Source organism: Oculina patagonica, chromosome 6 (genome assembly GCF_052425735.1).
Source record: "Oculina patagonica isolate OP01 chromosome 6, crgOcupat, whole genome shotgun sequence".
Classification (NCBI taxonomy): Eukaryota; Metazoa; Cnidaria; class Anthozoa; order Scleractinia; family Oculinidae; genus Oculina; species Oculina patagonica.
The window spans coordinates 27,119,938-27,132,131 of NC_135763.1; the positions used below are offsets into that span (position 1 = coordinate 27,119,938).

At 36.9% G+C, this 12,194-nt stretch overlaps 1 protein-coding gene across 1 annotated transcript; it reads left to right on the forward strand.

Annotated features, from left to right (window-relative positions):
* The first annotated feature begins 5,368 nt into the window (after positions 1-5,368).
* LOC144656408 (uncharacterized) lies at positions 5,369-9,443 on the forward strand. Its single transcript, XM_078516629.1, has 4 exons — positions 5,369-5,461; positions 6,638-6,900; positions 7,697-7,817; positions 9,253-9,443. Exons 1-4 carry the CDS (start codon positions 5,380-5,382, stop codon positions 9,441-9,443), a joined length of 657 nt encoding a protein of 218 aa, XP_078372755.1. The 5' UTR covers positions 5,369-5,379.
* Positions 9,444-12,194: the final 2,751 nt, after the last annotated feature.

The following is a 12,194-nucleotide window of genomic DNA, read 5'->3' on the forward strand; positions in this document are numbered from 1 at the left end:
TAAGTTTGGTTTTCACGGATTTGCAATCGAACACTAGGAATGCATTTCCATCCCATATTTTCTTTATTTCCACTATCTTTTTTCGCTTAGATAACCGACCGTAGATAAACATTTCAATCTAGCACGTAATATATTTTATTTACATTTTTCTTAGACGTAAACCACTATCACAATTTCGATACTAGTTACATTACCAAAACAAGTTAGTTAAACAAGAGAATGAATTTTCTTGTTTGAAACTTTTACTTTTGTTATATGAAGTAGGCTGCTGACTTTTGTGTGTCAGTCAAATCTATGCCTTTCAGTAGTAGTAGACCCTATCAGTTATTGAATAGTAGGTTGCGCGGTTACAAAGATGAAACCAGTTCAAACCTGATTTAGATTTACCTTTCGATGTGACTTGTTTGTTATCAAAATCGGGGACCATGTCATGCTATTTAAGCTGTTCAGTCCGACTACAGCTGGAGGGGTGCTTTACCGTGCCTTTTAAAGGGGGGAGTAAAGAGAAGACAAATCAAGTGTAAATGAAGGCATCGGTCGCAGTGTTCTAGCCTTTGAGAATCCAGTCGTCTGTTGAGTGCTGGACAAAGCACAGATAAACCATTGTTTATTTATTTGTTTAAAAATACAACAACTACTATATTCTGGAGAGGCTCGCTTATGTGAAGCGACAGATCAAAACTATTTTAAAAGGGCGCACATGATGATGTGGTTCCAATAAAGACACTCGATAATACTTTCTTTGATGTTTTACGGCTAGCCTAATAATTGCGGAAATTGTGAAAATTGGCTTGAAATCGTAAATGATAATTTTAAAACCATAAATGATTTAATTAAACAAATGGTTAGAAAATCTACCGAGGAGACAAACTAATAGACGTAAGATGTATTTAGCATCCGACAGCTTAGTACAGCTAGCCAACCGCTTGCTGGTCACGAGTTTAATTTTATTAAAGAAATAAAGAATTAAGATCCCAGGAAGTAGCAATATATGTGATTTCTGAGGGTTGGAAAGGGAAAAGGGAAGCAATTAGTATAAAACGACAGTATATAGAGGATATAAGACGGTGGCGAGAAGATATGAATTTTATGTTCGACTAGCAGAAACGATATCTCACGAGTTCGCTACGCTTACTCGTGTGATATGGTTTTTGCCACAAGAACATAAAATTCATATCTTTGAGCAAACGTGTAATGTTCTTTTTATTATATGGGGACCAGATGTAGTTGATGTTGCCGATTTTTATTTCATTGTTTTTGAATAATCGAGCCTCTTTTACAAATCAGCGTTCGTCTTCATAGAAAATACAAAGCACCCGTGCCCAGGATATAGAAACACTAACTGAATTCTAATCAAACAAAATACTTGTCAACCAAATAACACGTAAGAACTGAAAGCATATAACTAACTTTGAGCTTATCATTGCTCTCGAAGTGTTGCTTGTTAGAATCAGAAGTGACGTGAGTATAAAAGGTATTGTCGTTGACAAGGAAATCAAACTTGCAGCTTTCGCTGATGATCTGACAACGTTTTTACATGACGTCAACTCCCTCGAAAATCTTTCCACGACTCTTCATAAATTTGGATTGTGTTCTGGCTTGAAGCTCAACGCGGAGAAAACCGAAGCTTTATGGCTAGGAACCAGCCACGATAACGACCAACCCTTTCCTGCTGGTATCGACAAAGTTAATAAACCAATTAAAATTCTTGGCGTTCATTTTATCTACGATTTGAAGAAAAAACAAGAGCTCAACTATGATGAAACTCTAAAGTCGCTTTCCGATACCCTAGCAGGATGGAGATGGCGGAACTTGACTTTATATGGCAAAATCCAGGTCGTTAAGACATTTCTTATACCAAAATTTATGTTTCGCGCATCACTCATGTGCTCCACGAAAAAAATAATCAAAGAGCTTAACTCCATTATCTACAGGTTCATCTGGAAGGGATGTGACAAAATTAAACGCTTAGCACTAATCAGTGATTATAAGAATGGTGGTCTAAGAATGCCACATGTTAAAACTCTTATCGATACCCAACGCATTATCTGTCTTAAAAAATATATTGAGGATTACGACAGCCCATGGAAACACTTTCTTTCGTTCTTTCTCAAGGACTATGGCGGAAAATTTCTCTTATACTGCAATTTCAATCCTGCTGACCTACCAGACCATATTCCCAGCTTTTACAGAGACTGTCTTGATGTCTGGTCAAAATTAACGACCAAACCTGCCGAGTCCCGTGGCGAAGTTCTAAACCAAATCCTCTGGAACAATCAATTCGTACGCATCAACGGCAAACCTTTTTTTTACAGAAGACTACTCTCAAAGGGTATCACTTTCATTTCTGACATTCTGACCAAGAACGGCAAGCTAAAGCCTTGGCCCTCTTTTGCGACAATTGGGCTTACGCTCATTGAATTTTTCTCACTACTGGGTATTTTTGACTCTCTTCCTTCTCCGTGGAAAGCCCTAATTAACTCGAATGGGACTCCTATTGAATCTTACATCCCACCTGTATTGCAACATACCCTCTATTTAAATGGTAAATGCTTTCCGCTTGATTCGATTAACTCGAAAAAGCTATACTGGGAATTGGTGGAGACGATTCAAGTAGACCCAGCGGCACGACACAAATATACAACATTATTTCACAATCACGAGCTAGACTGGGAAACATTTTACTTAATTCCACATGTCGTTACAATTGACACGAATACAAAAATTTTCCAATACAAAATTTCTCAATCGGATACTGTACACCAATAAATCTCTATACAAAATGAAAATAGTCAGCTCTCCTCTTTGTACTTTCTGTCACACGTCTGAGGAATCTCTCGAGCATCTTTTTTGTTATTGTAAACATAGCATCGACTTTTGGAAGTCCGTTGTTCTTTGGCTAAAATCCATAGACATAAATATTGACTTTTTAAATGATTACGATATCATTTTCGGCCTAGCTCGAAAGAATCTCAATTGGACCCTTCTAAATCATATTATTATTATTGGTAAACAGGTCATTTACTCTAACCGGCTCAAGAATATTCTACCCCTTTTGCCACATGTTATCATAAAAATAAAATACATTGAATCAATTGAGCGATCCATTGCCCTAAAAAATAACAAACTGAAAACTCACGTTGAAAAGTGGAAGCCAATTATCAACTCTTTGTAATATAATGTATAAGATTATTAAGTTTTTTGGAGATTAGGTGTTTAACATGTACCGTAATTACTTTTGTAACGTATAACGTAAGTAATGTAGTATGTTTGTGTAACATAATATAATGTACTGTGTAATGTAATATATGTAGGGTTAAACAAATGTAATGTACTGTAGTGTAAATCTTCTAAAGCATTAAAGTATAAAAAAAAAAAAAAAAAAAAAAAAAAACTTTGAGCTGAATCCGGTCCGACAAAGTCTTGACGGCCGATAGTTTTCAACTGCTTTTGTTTTCTTCTTTACGACATCTTGCACTTGTGAAATCCCTTGCGAAGAATTCCCTCTAAAAACCTTGAAATTGTCAAGGTTTCCATTATCGTGTTCTCGTTCTTAACGTTTTTGGAAAACTCATTCTTTTTCGATGCTTAGTTAAACAGATAAACCTTCGTGTCGATGCTTGCTAACAACAACCGACATGAAACCAAGTTCATTCAACAAAGTAGAAAAGGCGCGAATCGTGACGTCAATGAGCGATATGCCACTCGCAAGAGTGTCATACGAATAATACGCCACTCGGGATGGAGTGGCGTATGGAATATACGAGTGGTTTAGTTCCCAGTTAAACACTCTCCTCCATATAATATAGTGGTTTACTAACTAAATTAAGATAGCTTGGGCAACATGGCACGTTTTGCTTTTGTTTAAAAATAGTGTCGTTTCTTTCATTGATAAACTTTTTACTGTAGGGCTTAGAACTACGATCAATGTAAAAATGTCCCAAGCTAAGTCTCCTGTGGCGGGGTCTATCGTACCTAAAATAAATATATTTTTATCACTTGAAAATATTTTTCTCTTCACTTTCAGTTTAAGCCTCTCTCGAACAAACGCTAAATTATCTTAAGAATTTGCTTCGTAAAAATTGGGTAGACTTTCGCGATTGATGTTTGCGATCGATCACGTCAACATTCGCAAGCTCACACGGCAACCAATTAAGTTGTTTTCATTAACGGTTGTTCTGAATACAACTTCACCTGCGTTTAGCTTCAGTGGTCATACCCCTAACCCTAAGTGCATCATCAGTTAGCGAAAGGTCTTGACCTTGGAATGTATTTACATAGATTACATGAAAACAAGGGTTGGACTGCAAATTTACAGAGAGACAGGAAGTAGAAAAGCTATGAATCCCAGGCCAGAAGAGTATATCATTTTGCCAATAGAGCCCAGTATTGCTAGCACGTTTCTTACAATAATTTTAAGTTGCTCTCATCTACGCGAAAAACAGAAAACACCCATCATCTGTTAGTCGGAATAATAATGAGGATCGAAATGCACCAATCACAGCTAACCAACGTGCATAAATAGCGACGCGTAAACAATCGACCTGATCGCCTGATGAAGACTAGCAGTATTGCAGTCGAAACGTCGCGATCAACATCTCAAGCGATTCTATCGTGAGACAAACGAATAAACGTTTATTACCTATCTTACACCACCATGAACAATATTCACATCTTTAATGACATTACCCTTAGTCATTATTATTATATGATATGCAATCAAGCAGTTGGTTGAAGTTCTAGTTTAATTTATTCCGAAAAAAGCTTTTGACGTACATTCATAAGCTCTGTTTAAAACAGTATAGATTCTGGTTATTTTTCTTTTCTCGAAAGTTTCAACCTACATAATATTGGATTCGCCGCACTTGATATTCGTTTTGTTTGGTTGGGGTGAACACCACAAGCCTGTTATTTTATTTCGTTGACTTTTATTATTTTAGTTGACTTTTAATTATTTTATTTTATTTTTGTAAAACAGCAGTACTTGACCGTTTTTAAGGTTTGTTTTGAAGTTCCTTTTAATTCCGAAATAACTGTTGATGCATGGTAATCAGCACTATTCAAAACAATAAAAATTCTGATTGATTTTTTTGGTCTAGCAATTAAGTTCCAAGCTAGCAAAACATTGGATTCGTTTAACTTGATATCTTTTTTGTTGAAAACATTACACTTAATATATCCCAATTTTGAGAACTGGTGAAGTTAAATTGTTTTAGGTGATCTCCGTAAGCCTCTGAATTTTCTTTGTAAAACAGGTAGCAGGTGCTAACCTTTGGGGGGTAAAACTGAAACTTCTAATTATCAAAGGCAACGCCAGTTACAATTATATCTATAAATATGACAGTATGATTCCACACCCACTAAGTCAGGTATAGAAACATGTTTTGCAAGGTTGCCTTCAAGAATGTGTCGGAGCTTAACCCATGCTTCTTATTTCTACTGATCTCTACAGTGAATGCAGGTAAGAGATGCTGTGTTGCATTTTTTACTTTTTTTTTCTAATAATAAAGAAGAAAAAATATAAACGAAAGTAAAATCGAAATAACGTCATTATCGAGCTAATTATAAAATTTAAATCTTTTGAAAAGCTTCCCGAACTTATCTTTCGAAAATATTTATATCAGAAAGCAGAAAGCCGTCTAAAACTGTAGCAGTAAAGTCACGCAGTCTAACACTATAGCATGGGAATTCCTCACAGTTTGTCAAAAGAAAGAAAGAAAAAATAAATTAAATCGCCAGGCAAAGAAAAAATCTTAAGACTAAGCGAGATTAACAGCTTGCTTTGGCTTCTATTTTTTTTATTTGGCGCCTTCTAAGCCAAGTTATAAATGCTCATTAAGAGTTGCTTATTGACAATGTCGCCTCATGATATAAGCTGAAGACGTTTTTTGTGTGACTTTTCACTGTTTGTGTGTAAGGACTCCGCACTGTGCTAAGAGCTGAATTCTTTTTTATCAGTCGTTTAACGAAAACTTTCAACTTCGTTCCCAGGGCCCCTACCTACTCTTCTCAAATATGGTGGTACAGAAGTATGATTCCCTCCTTCCATTTCCGTGAATTCGAGTTCAAGACCAGAGAGTCTTGTAGTTGTTGACGATGTTGTTTTTCGTTTTCTTTTTTTTTTTTTCCTTACCCGCGCTTTGTTCCATTATAAAGCACTTAGGAAGCGAAAATTACACTTAACAAGGATAGAAAAATATAACCTCTTCTCGTTGAGCCCTGTTTTTGGTTTGGAAACTTATTTGACTTACCCCTTATTGCTTCTCTTATCCGGCGAAGCCTTGGTTCTGGAGATATGGGATTTTTGAATTAATTCGATTTTTTTTTGGTTGGCTGTTTTAAAACAATAAAATTTTGAACGTTAGTCGAAAACCTCATGATTCTCTCACACACTATATAGAAACATCACGACTGCATACACGAAGACCGGAAGTCCTTCAGAATCTAGGACTGGAATTCCTTTGTCTTCGGAGCCCTTCGTTTTTCGTGCCAAGGCCCCGCCGGCTAGGATAAGCAAAAAGGGCTAGGAGAAAGATAATGTAGTGTGGTGTAGTGATTTTGGTAATTTGTGCATCCAGGAGGGTACATTCTAAGTGCTATATTTTAACATTCCAGTGCCAATCCATTTGTTTTTTAGCTCTTTCAGACGATTGCAGAACCATTGAATTCCAGCCAGAAACAAAAGACAAGTATATTGAAAATCACATGATCAGAAGCATGAAGGTTGAGAGGAAATCAGCATGCGAGTCACACTGCTTCCAAGAACCCAACTGCGTGTCCTACAACTTTGGCCTAATAGACAGCGATACACCATCGTGTGATTTGAACAGTCGCACTCATTTGCAAGTATCTAGTGCTGATTTTATAACGAAGGTTGGCTACACATACCGAAGCATTTTGGTAAGAACCAGAATTTTAATGATTGTTTCCTTGCAGTAAATATTTTATCAAATCTTCCGTTTTTGCCTCCTTTTTCTTCGCTGAATCTTCTGACATTAAACTTAATAATTAATAATAAACTCAATGTACGTAGTACGGCATATTTCGAACAAATGACTCACTCCACTGCCGTTGCCTCTGTAGCTCAGTGGTTAGAGCAGCTTCCATGAGATCGGGATGTCGTGGGTTCCAATCCCGCTCGGGGCATTTGATTTTTTTTTCCGGCATTTGTTCTGTTAATATATAGATACAAGCATATCAGAGTAAACAATAAACTTAATAATTCGCACAAGCATAAAATCGCGCTTCCGTCGTTGCGATGTTCAAGATGACGATGCCATGACTCGTGGCAATAACGAAAAATAATAGTTAAGCATGGAACAATCTTATTGGTGATTTAGTTTTGTCTTACCGCATTCTAGTTTCTGGAAATAGTGCAAAAACTAATTCTGAGGACATTAAAACCTCAGTTGAATGCAATCCATGAATTAGCCTCCTTTTTTCACCATTTGCTTCTTGAAAAGCAATAACTCTACACATATTTTGATAATTCGGCCCTTTTACTGCTGATCAGAATTTCATAACCCAGTCCGAAATCGTAAGAAGGGAAAAGAAAAATACTTTGAGCATTCTATACCACATTTTGCCTTTGCTTATTTGCTGTTGTTGTTTGTTTTTTTTATTTGTTTATTGATATGTTTTTTATCTCAATGGATAAACTTGGCCACTTTTGTAATCCTGTACTTACTTTGTTTAGAATCCCTGTCAAGTCAACCCTTGTCCGAGTGGCTTCACCTGTCAAGTGGGATTTTCTACCAAAGGCTACCGATGTGTTTGTCCACTAGGATACGTACGCGTTGGAGAGCAATGTGAATTAGGTGTGTGCAGTTTTTTGTTTTGTTGATAAGAGTATTTACGATTTCATGAGCTTGAATTTTATGAATGGACTTGCGCCGTTTTACCTGAGTTCGCGGCTTATTGAAAGAATTTCAAGCTATGCTCTTAGGGGAGCCAGGAAGCTTGCTCTCCCGAAACCAAGGACTTCTACATATGGACATGACTCATTTGCTTATTTTGCCTCAAAGAAGTGGAATTTAATCCCGAACATAGCCAAAGGCTTTCATGATTTCATAAATATTTCTGTCTGTAGCCCAAACCTAATTAAGTTGGGGGGGTCTAGCCATTATACACACAAATGTCTCGAAAGAAAAATGCCCTGTGGATTGACCGTGTCCGATCCAATACACACCTATAAGTTGCCGCGTATCCAGCGTGGTGACCCGATGGTGTAGTGGATATCACGCCTGACTAGTAACAGGGAGACGCGGGTTCGAATCCTGCTCGGGGCGCGTAATTTTTCTTTCATTTCAGAGACGTGTGTCGAAAGCCTTCTGTAAATTAATTTATTTATTTCTACCTTTCCAAAGGCTTTGATGATTTCATAAATATTTCTATAGCCAGAACTGCCCTTAATGTAAATGGTTTTAATTTTATTCTTAGGAAATATTGTAATTTATTTTAGACAATTGTATAACTTCTGATTCATGTATATAGTTTTTAAATTGTTTTATTATTATTATAATTGATGTTAATAGTTTTAGCATATCTTTTTTAATTTTTTTTCTTGTTGTTTTTGTTTTCATTCGGAGAAATTAGCATTTTATTGCTTAAATAAAGTTTATTGATGCTTGATTGATTGGATTAGACGAGAGCTTGCTATACGTATACCTGAGTGGGTAGCACATATCCTCAGGGAAAGCTCAATTTGTTAACTCATATCAGAGCGGGAGGAATTCGACCCCTCCTTCCCATCGTATTTACAAGAGTGCAAAGACGGCTGCAATAGGACTTGCAGGCTGTAAAAAAAGGTCCAAAAGGTATATATTTTGTGCATGATGAGGTCACTAAGCTTATATAAACAAAGTTATCAAACAACTATAAACAAGCGTTTAAAGCGTCCAAAATGTGAAAAAATGCTACGAGAAAGATAAATTACTCCATCCATGATGCAGGAAAATTCAAAAGCTGGAACAGTTTAATAAAACTAAAAAACAAACTTTGGGCACTGAGAGATGTCGGTGCAGATATGTTTTGGGCATTTTGCTTCCTCATATCCAGCATCGATAGGATAGAAACAAAAGAAAAGCGCACAAATAAACAAAAGTCACGATCCCTTCGCATAACACACAAACTGCGAAGAGCACATGGGTTAAAAGATCAAGTGACCTGTAAGAGGGAGGGGGGGGGGGGGGGAAGGGGGGAACGGAGGGGCGCGGGCTCATAAACTGTCCCTAACATTTCTTTTGTCTTCAGTTGCATTGTCAACAACGACACCATTGGCAACGACGTCACCTTCACTAGTACTGCCATTAACATCAGAAATATCACCAACAACATCGACACCATCAACAACATCATCATCATCAGTGACATCTGTCCAAAGCCGTAAGTTTATTATATTTTTTAACAAACCCACAGAAATGAATAAACAGGCTGATGAATAGAGCATGTCGTGATTTGTTGTAAGGTGCAAAGGACACTACATATGGAGGCCAAGCATACGTACGGTGCGTGCTCTTGTCACAGACCCTTTAAATTTTGTGGTTCGTGAAAAAGGACTAGTAAAATGCAGAAGGGTTCTTTTTCTACCCCACAAGTTCGTTGCTTCTTTTGTTCGTTAAAAATTCTTTCTTTTTGTTTCAAAATATTTTTCTTCATTTCTGTCAATCATGCAAACTTCGTGTCATGCGAGGTAATTGGGAATGAGTATTCTAATTTTTTTGTAAAATTTGGCAATTCACCATTAAATTAAGACGAAATCGACAAATGATTCCCCTTCGCACTCTGTTCGAGTTAAGGCTCCCTAAATCGACTAACCTACGTTTCAACTGCCAGTTGCTACAGTCGCAGTCTACGCTGGACCATTCCATTATAAGCTCTTTTTCAATTTCCTTAATTTAGCTTGGACTACTGGTCCATCTGGCTCTAGTTACCGACGAATCGACGAACTACAGACTTGGTACAACGCTGAATCAAGGTGTATGCAACTTGGAGCCAAGCTGGTAAAAATTGAATCAGCAATAGAGAACGACTTTATCAAGGCCACATTCCTTGGTGCATCTGGTGACTCTGTTTGGATCGGACTCTCTGACAGTGTAAATGAAGGAACCTGGAAGTGGCCAGATGGGAGTCAACCAACTAGCTACGACAACTGGGGAAACAATAACCCAAATAATTCGGGTGGTGATCAGGATTGTGCTATTATGAAGACAGGACTGTCCGGTTCTGGTTTTCAGTATGACGGCCACTGGAATGATGTGAAATGTTACGACATGCACGAGTATGTTTGCGTAAAATAGAGCTCGAAGATATCAATACAAAAAAGCCAAACGAACAAACAAACCAACCAACCAACCAACTAAGTAACTAACTCATGCCAATTCCCACAAACCGAGATGTTTTATATTCTGTTTATTGTAGAGCACAAAAGCAACTAGGTTGTTTTGTTAGGTTTTTCACGATTTATGGGGAAAAGGTGTCGGTATAAGCAGTTAAACCAATGCAATCTTTCCGGGCATTTTTCCATTGTTATCCATTTGGAATTTGGATACTTTTCATTTTCGTTCACCCCAACATTTTTGGCTTCAAATTTCAATGACCATTTTCAAGCTGATTCCGATAAATTTGCGTAAACGTCGTGTGTGTCAAACAAAAGGTATATATCTATATAAACTATCACTTGTCAAAAACCTTATCTACAATGTAATTTTTGGCGCTAGTTATACACAATTTCAAGAAAATTCTAATAAATCAGTTGAGTGTAAGATATCAATGCAAAAACGCGTAATAAAGTCCGCGCAGGCTGATTCCACCACCGAATTAAGAAAGCAACTAATTTAATAAATATTAGTTTTATCAACTTTATTTACCTAGGGATTTTCTTTTCGGTCTTCCTTCTACTTTATCATTGTAGCATATTCATATCATTTTATCCTTTTTAGTAATTTGTTTATGTGGCAAACACATTTCAAATAATAATAATGAAAGGTAATCATAGTGGTTGTATTTAACGTTGCTAAATCCAGGACATGTTTAGTTGAATGCAATTCTATCGTTCTCTGAAGACATTTCAAAACAGGGTACAGAGAATTAACAAATCAGTATGTTGAACAAATGCAACCCAAGGGCTTCTTTTTAGAACTTTTTTCAGTACTTGAGTTTCACGCCATATCTATGTACCTTTATAAAATAATTTAAATAGCTTATTTTGTTTGGTGCACCGCCATGACCGCCATGTCCATTATAGTTATTAGCCACTCATTTGACTGAGTGAATACGCCTGACACGTACAGCATTAATTATAGCATATGGCTAGTAAAGTCATGCTAAGAGCGTCGCTCAAAACAATATTTTTTTTAGCTAAATAATGGCCGCGCCACACTTGGCGAGTTAACCGGGGTATTTCCAATTAATCAATTAAAATTAACTGGGTTAAAAATATGTCTCATGCGGCCGCGTACTGCCGCGTATTTGGAAAGTTAACTGACCCTTAACCAAGTTAGCGGTTCCCATGGAAATTAATCAAAGAACAATAGTTTTTTTAACCGGGTTAGGTTAATTTCTAGACCACATTTCTGGGTAATTTCAACCAGGTTAATGGTTTCTTATTAAATTCAACTATTGTTTATTTGTCCAATGTGTCAATCATCACCATAAAGATGTTCTTTTCCATCACACGCAGACATGGCGTTCCGACACAATTCGTAGCTTAATTCTATTATTATACATTAAAGCAACTAGCTGTCTTCTCATTGGCCAAGAGCCTACAGCTAATTCTGGGAATCCGCGCAACCCCGCGCAACCTACAGATTAGTGAATAATCTGCTAGCAGGTTATTCACTAATCTGTAGGTTGCGCGCGCAATGCATGATTTCCAAGAGCAATGTGTCAGGCATCTGGCGGCGAAGGAAATTCATAGTTCGTCGATTCACTTCTTCAATCGAGAAATAATTTGACCAAAGTTGAAAAATTGCTGAACAATTAAGTCTCTGAAAACACAAAATGACTAACAAAAATTGGGAAGGAACTATTCCACGATTTAGTAGGACGACCAGCCGGAATTAGCACAAGTTTTAAAAAAGGTTGAAATCGTTTTTCGTTATTTTCTTTTCCAGAAAAAACAATGTATAAAACAATTATTGGATGAGGTTTTTGTGATATCTAGAATAATCAAGGTCTTGGTTAGTGTTATCAGC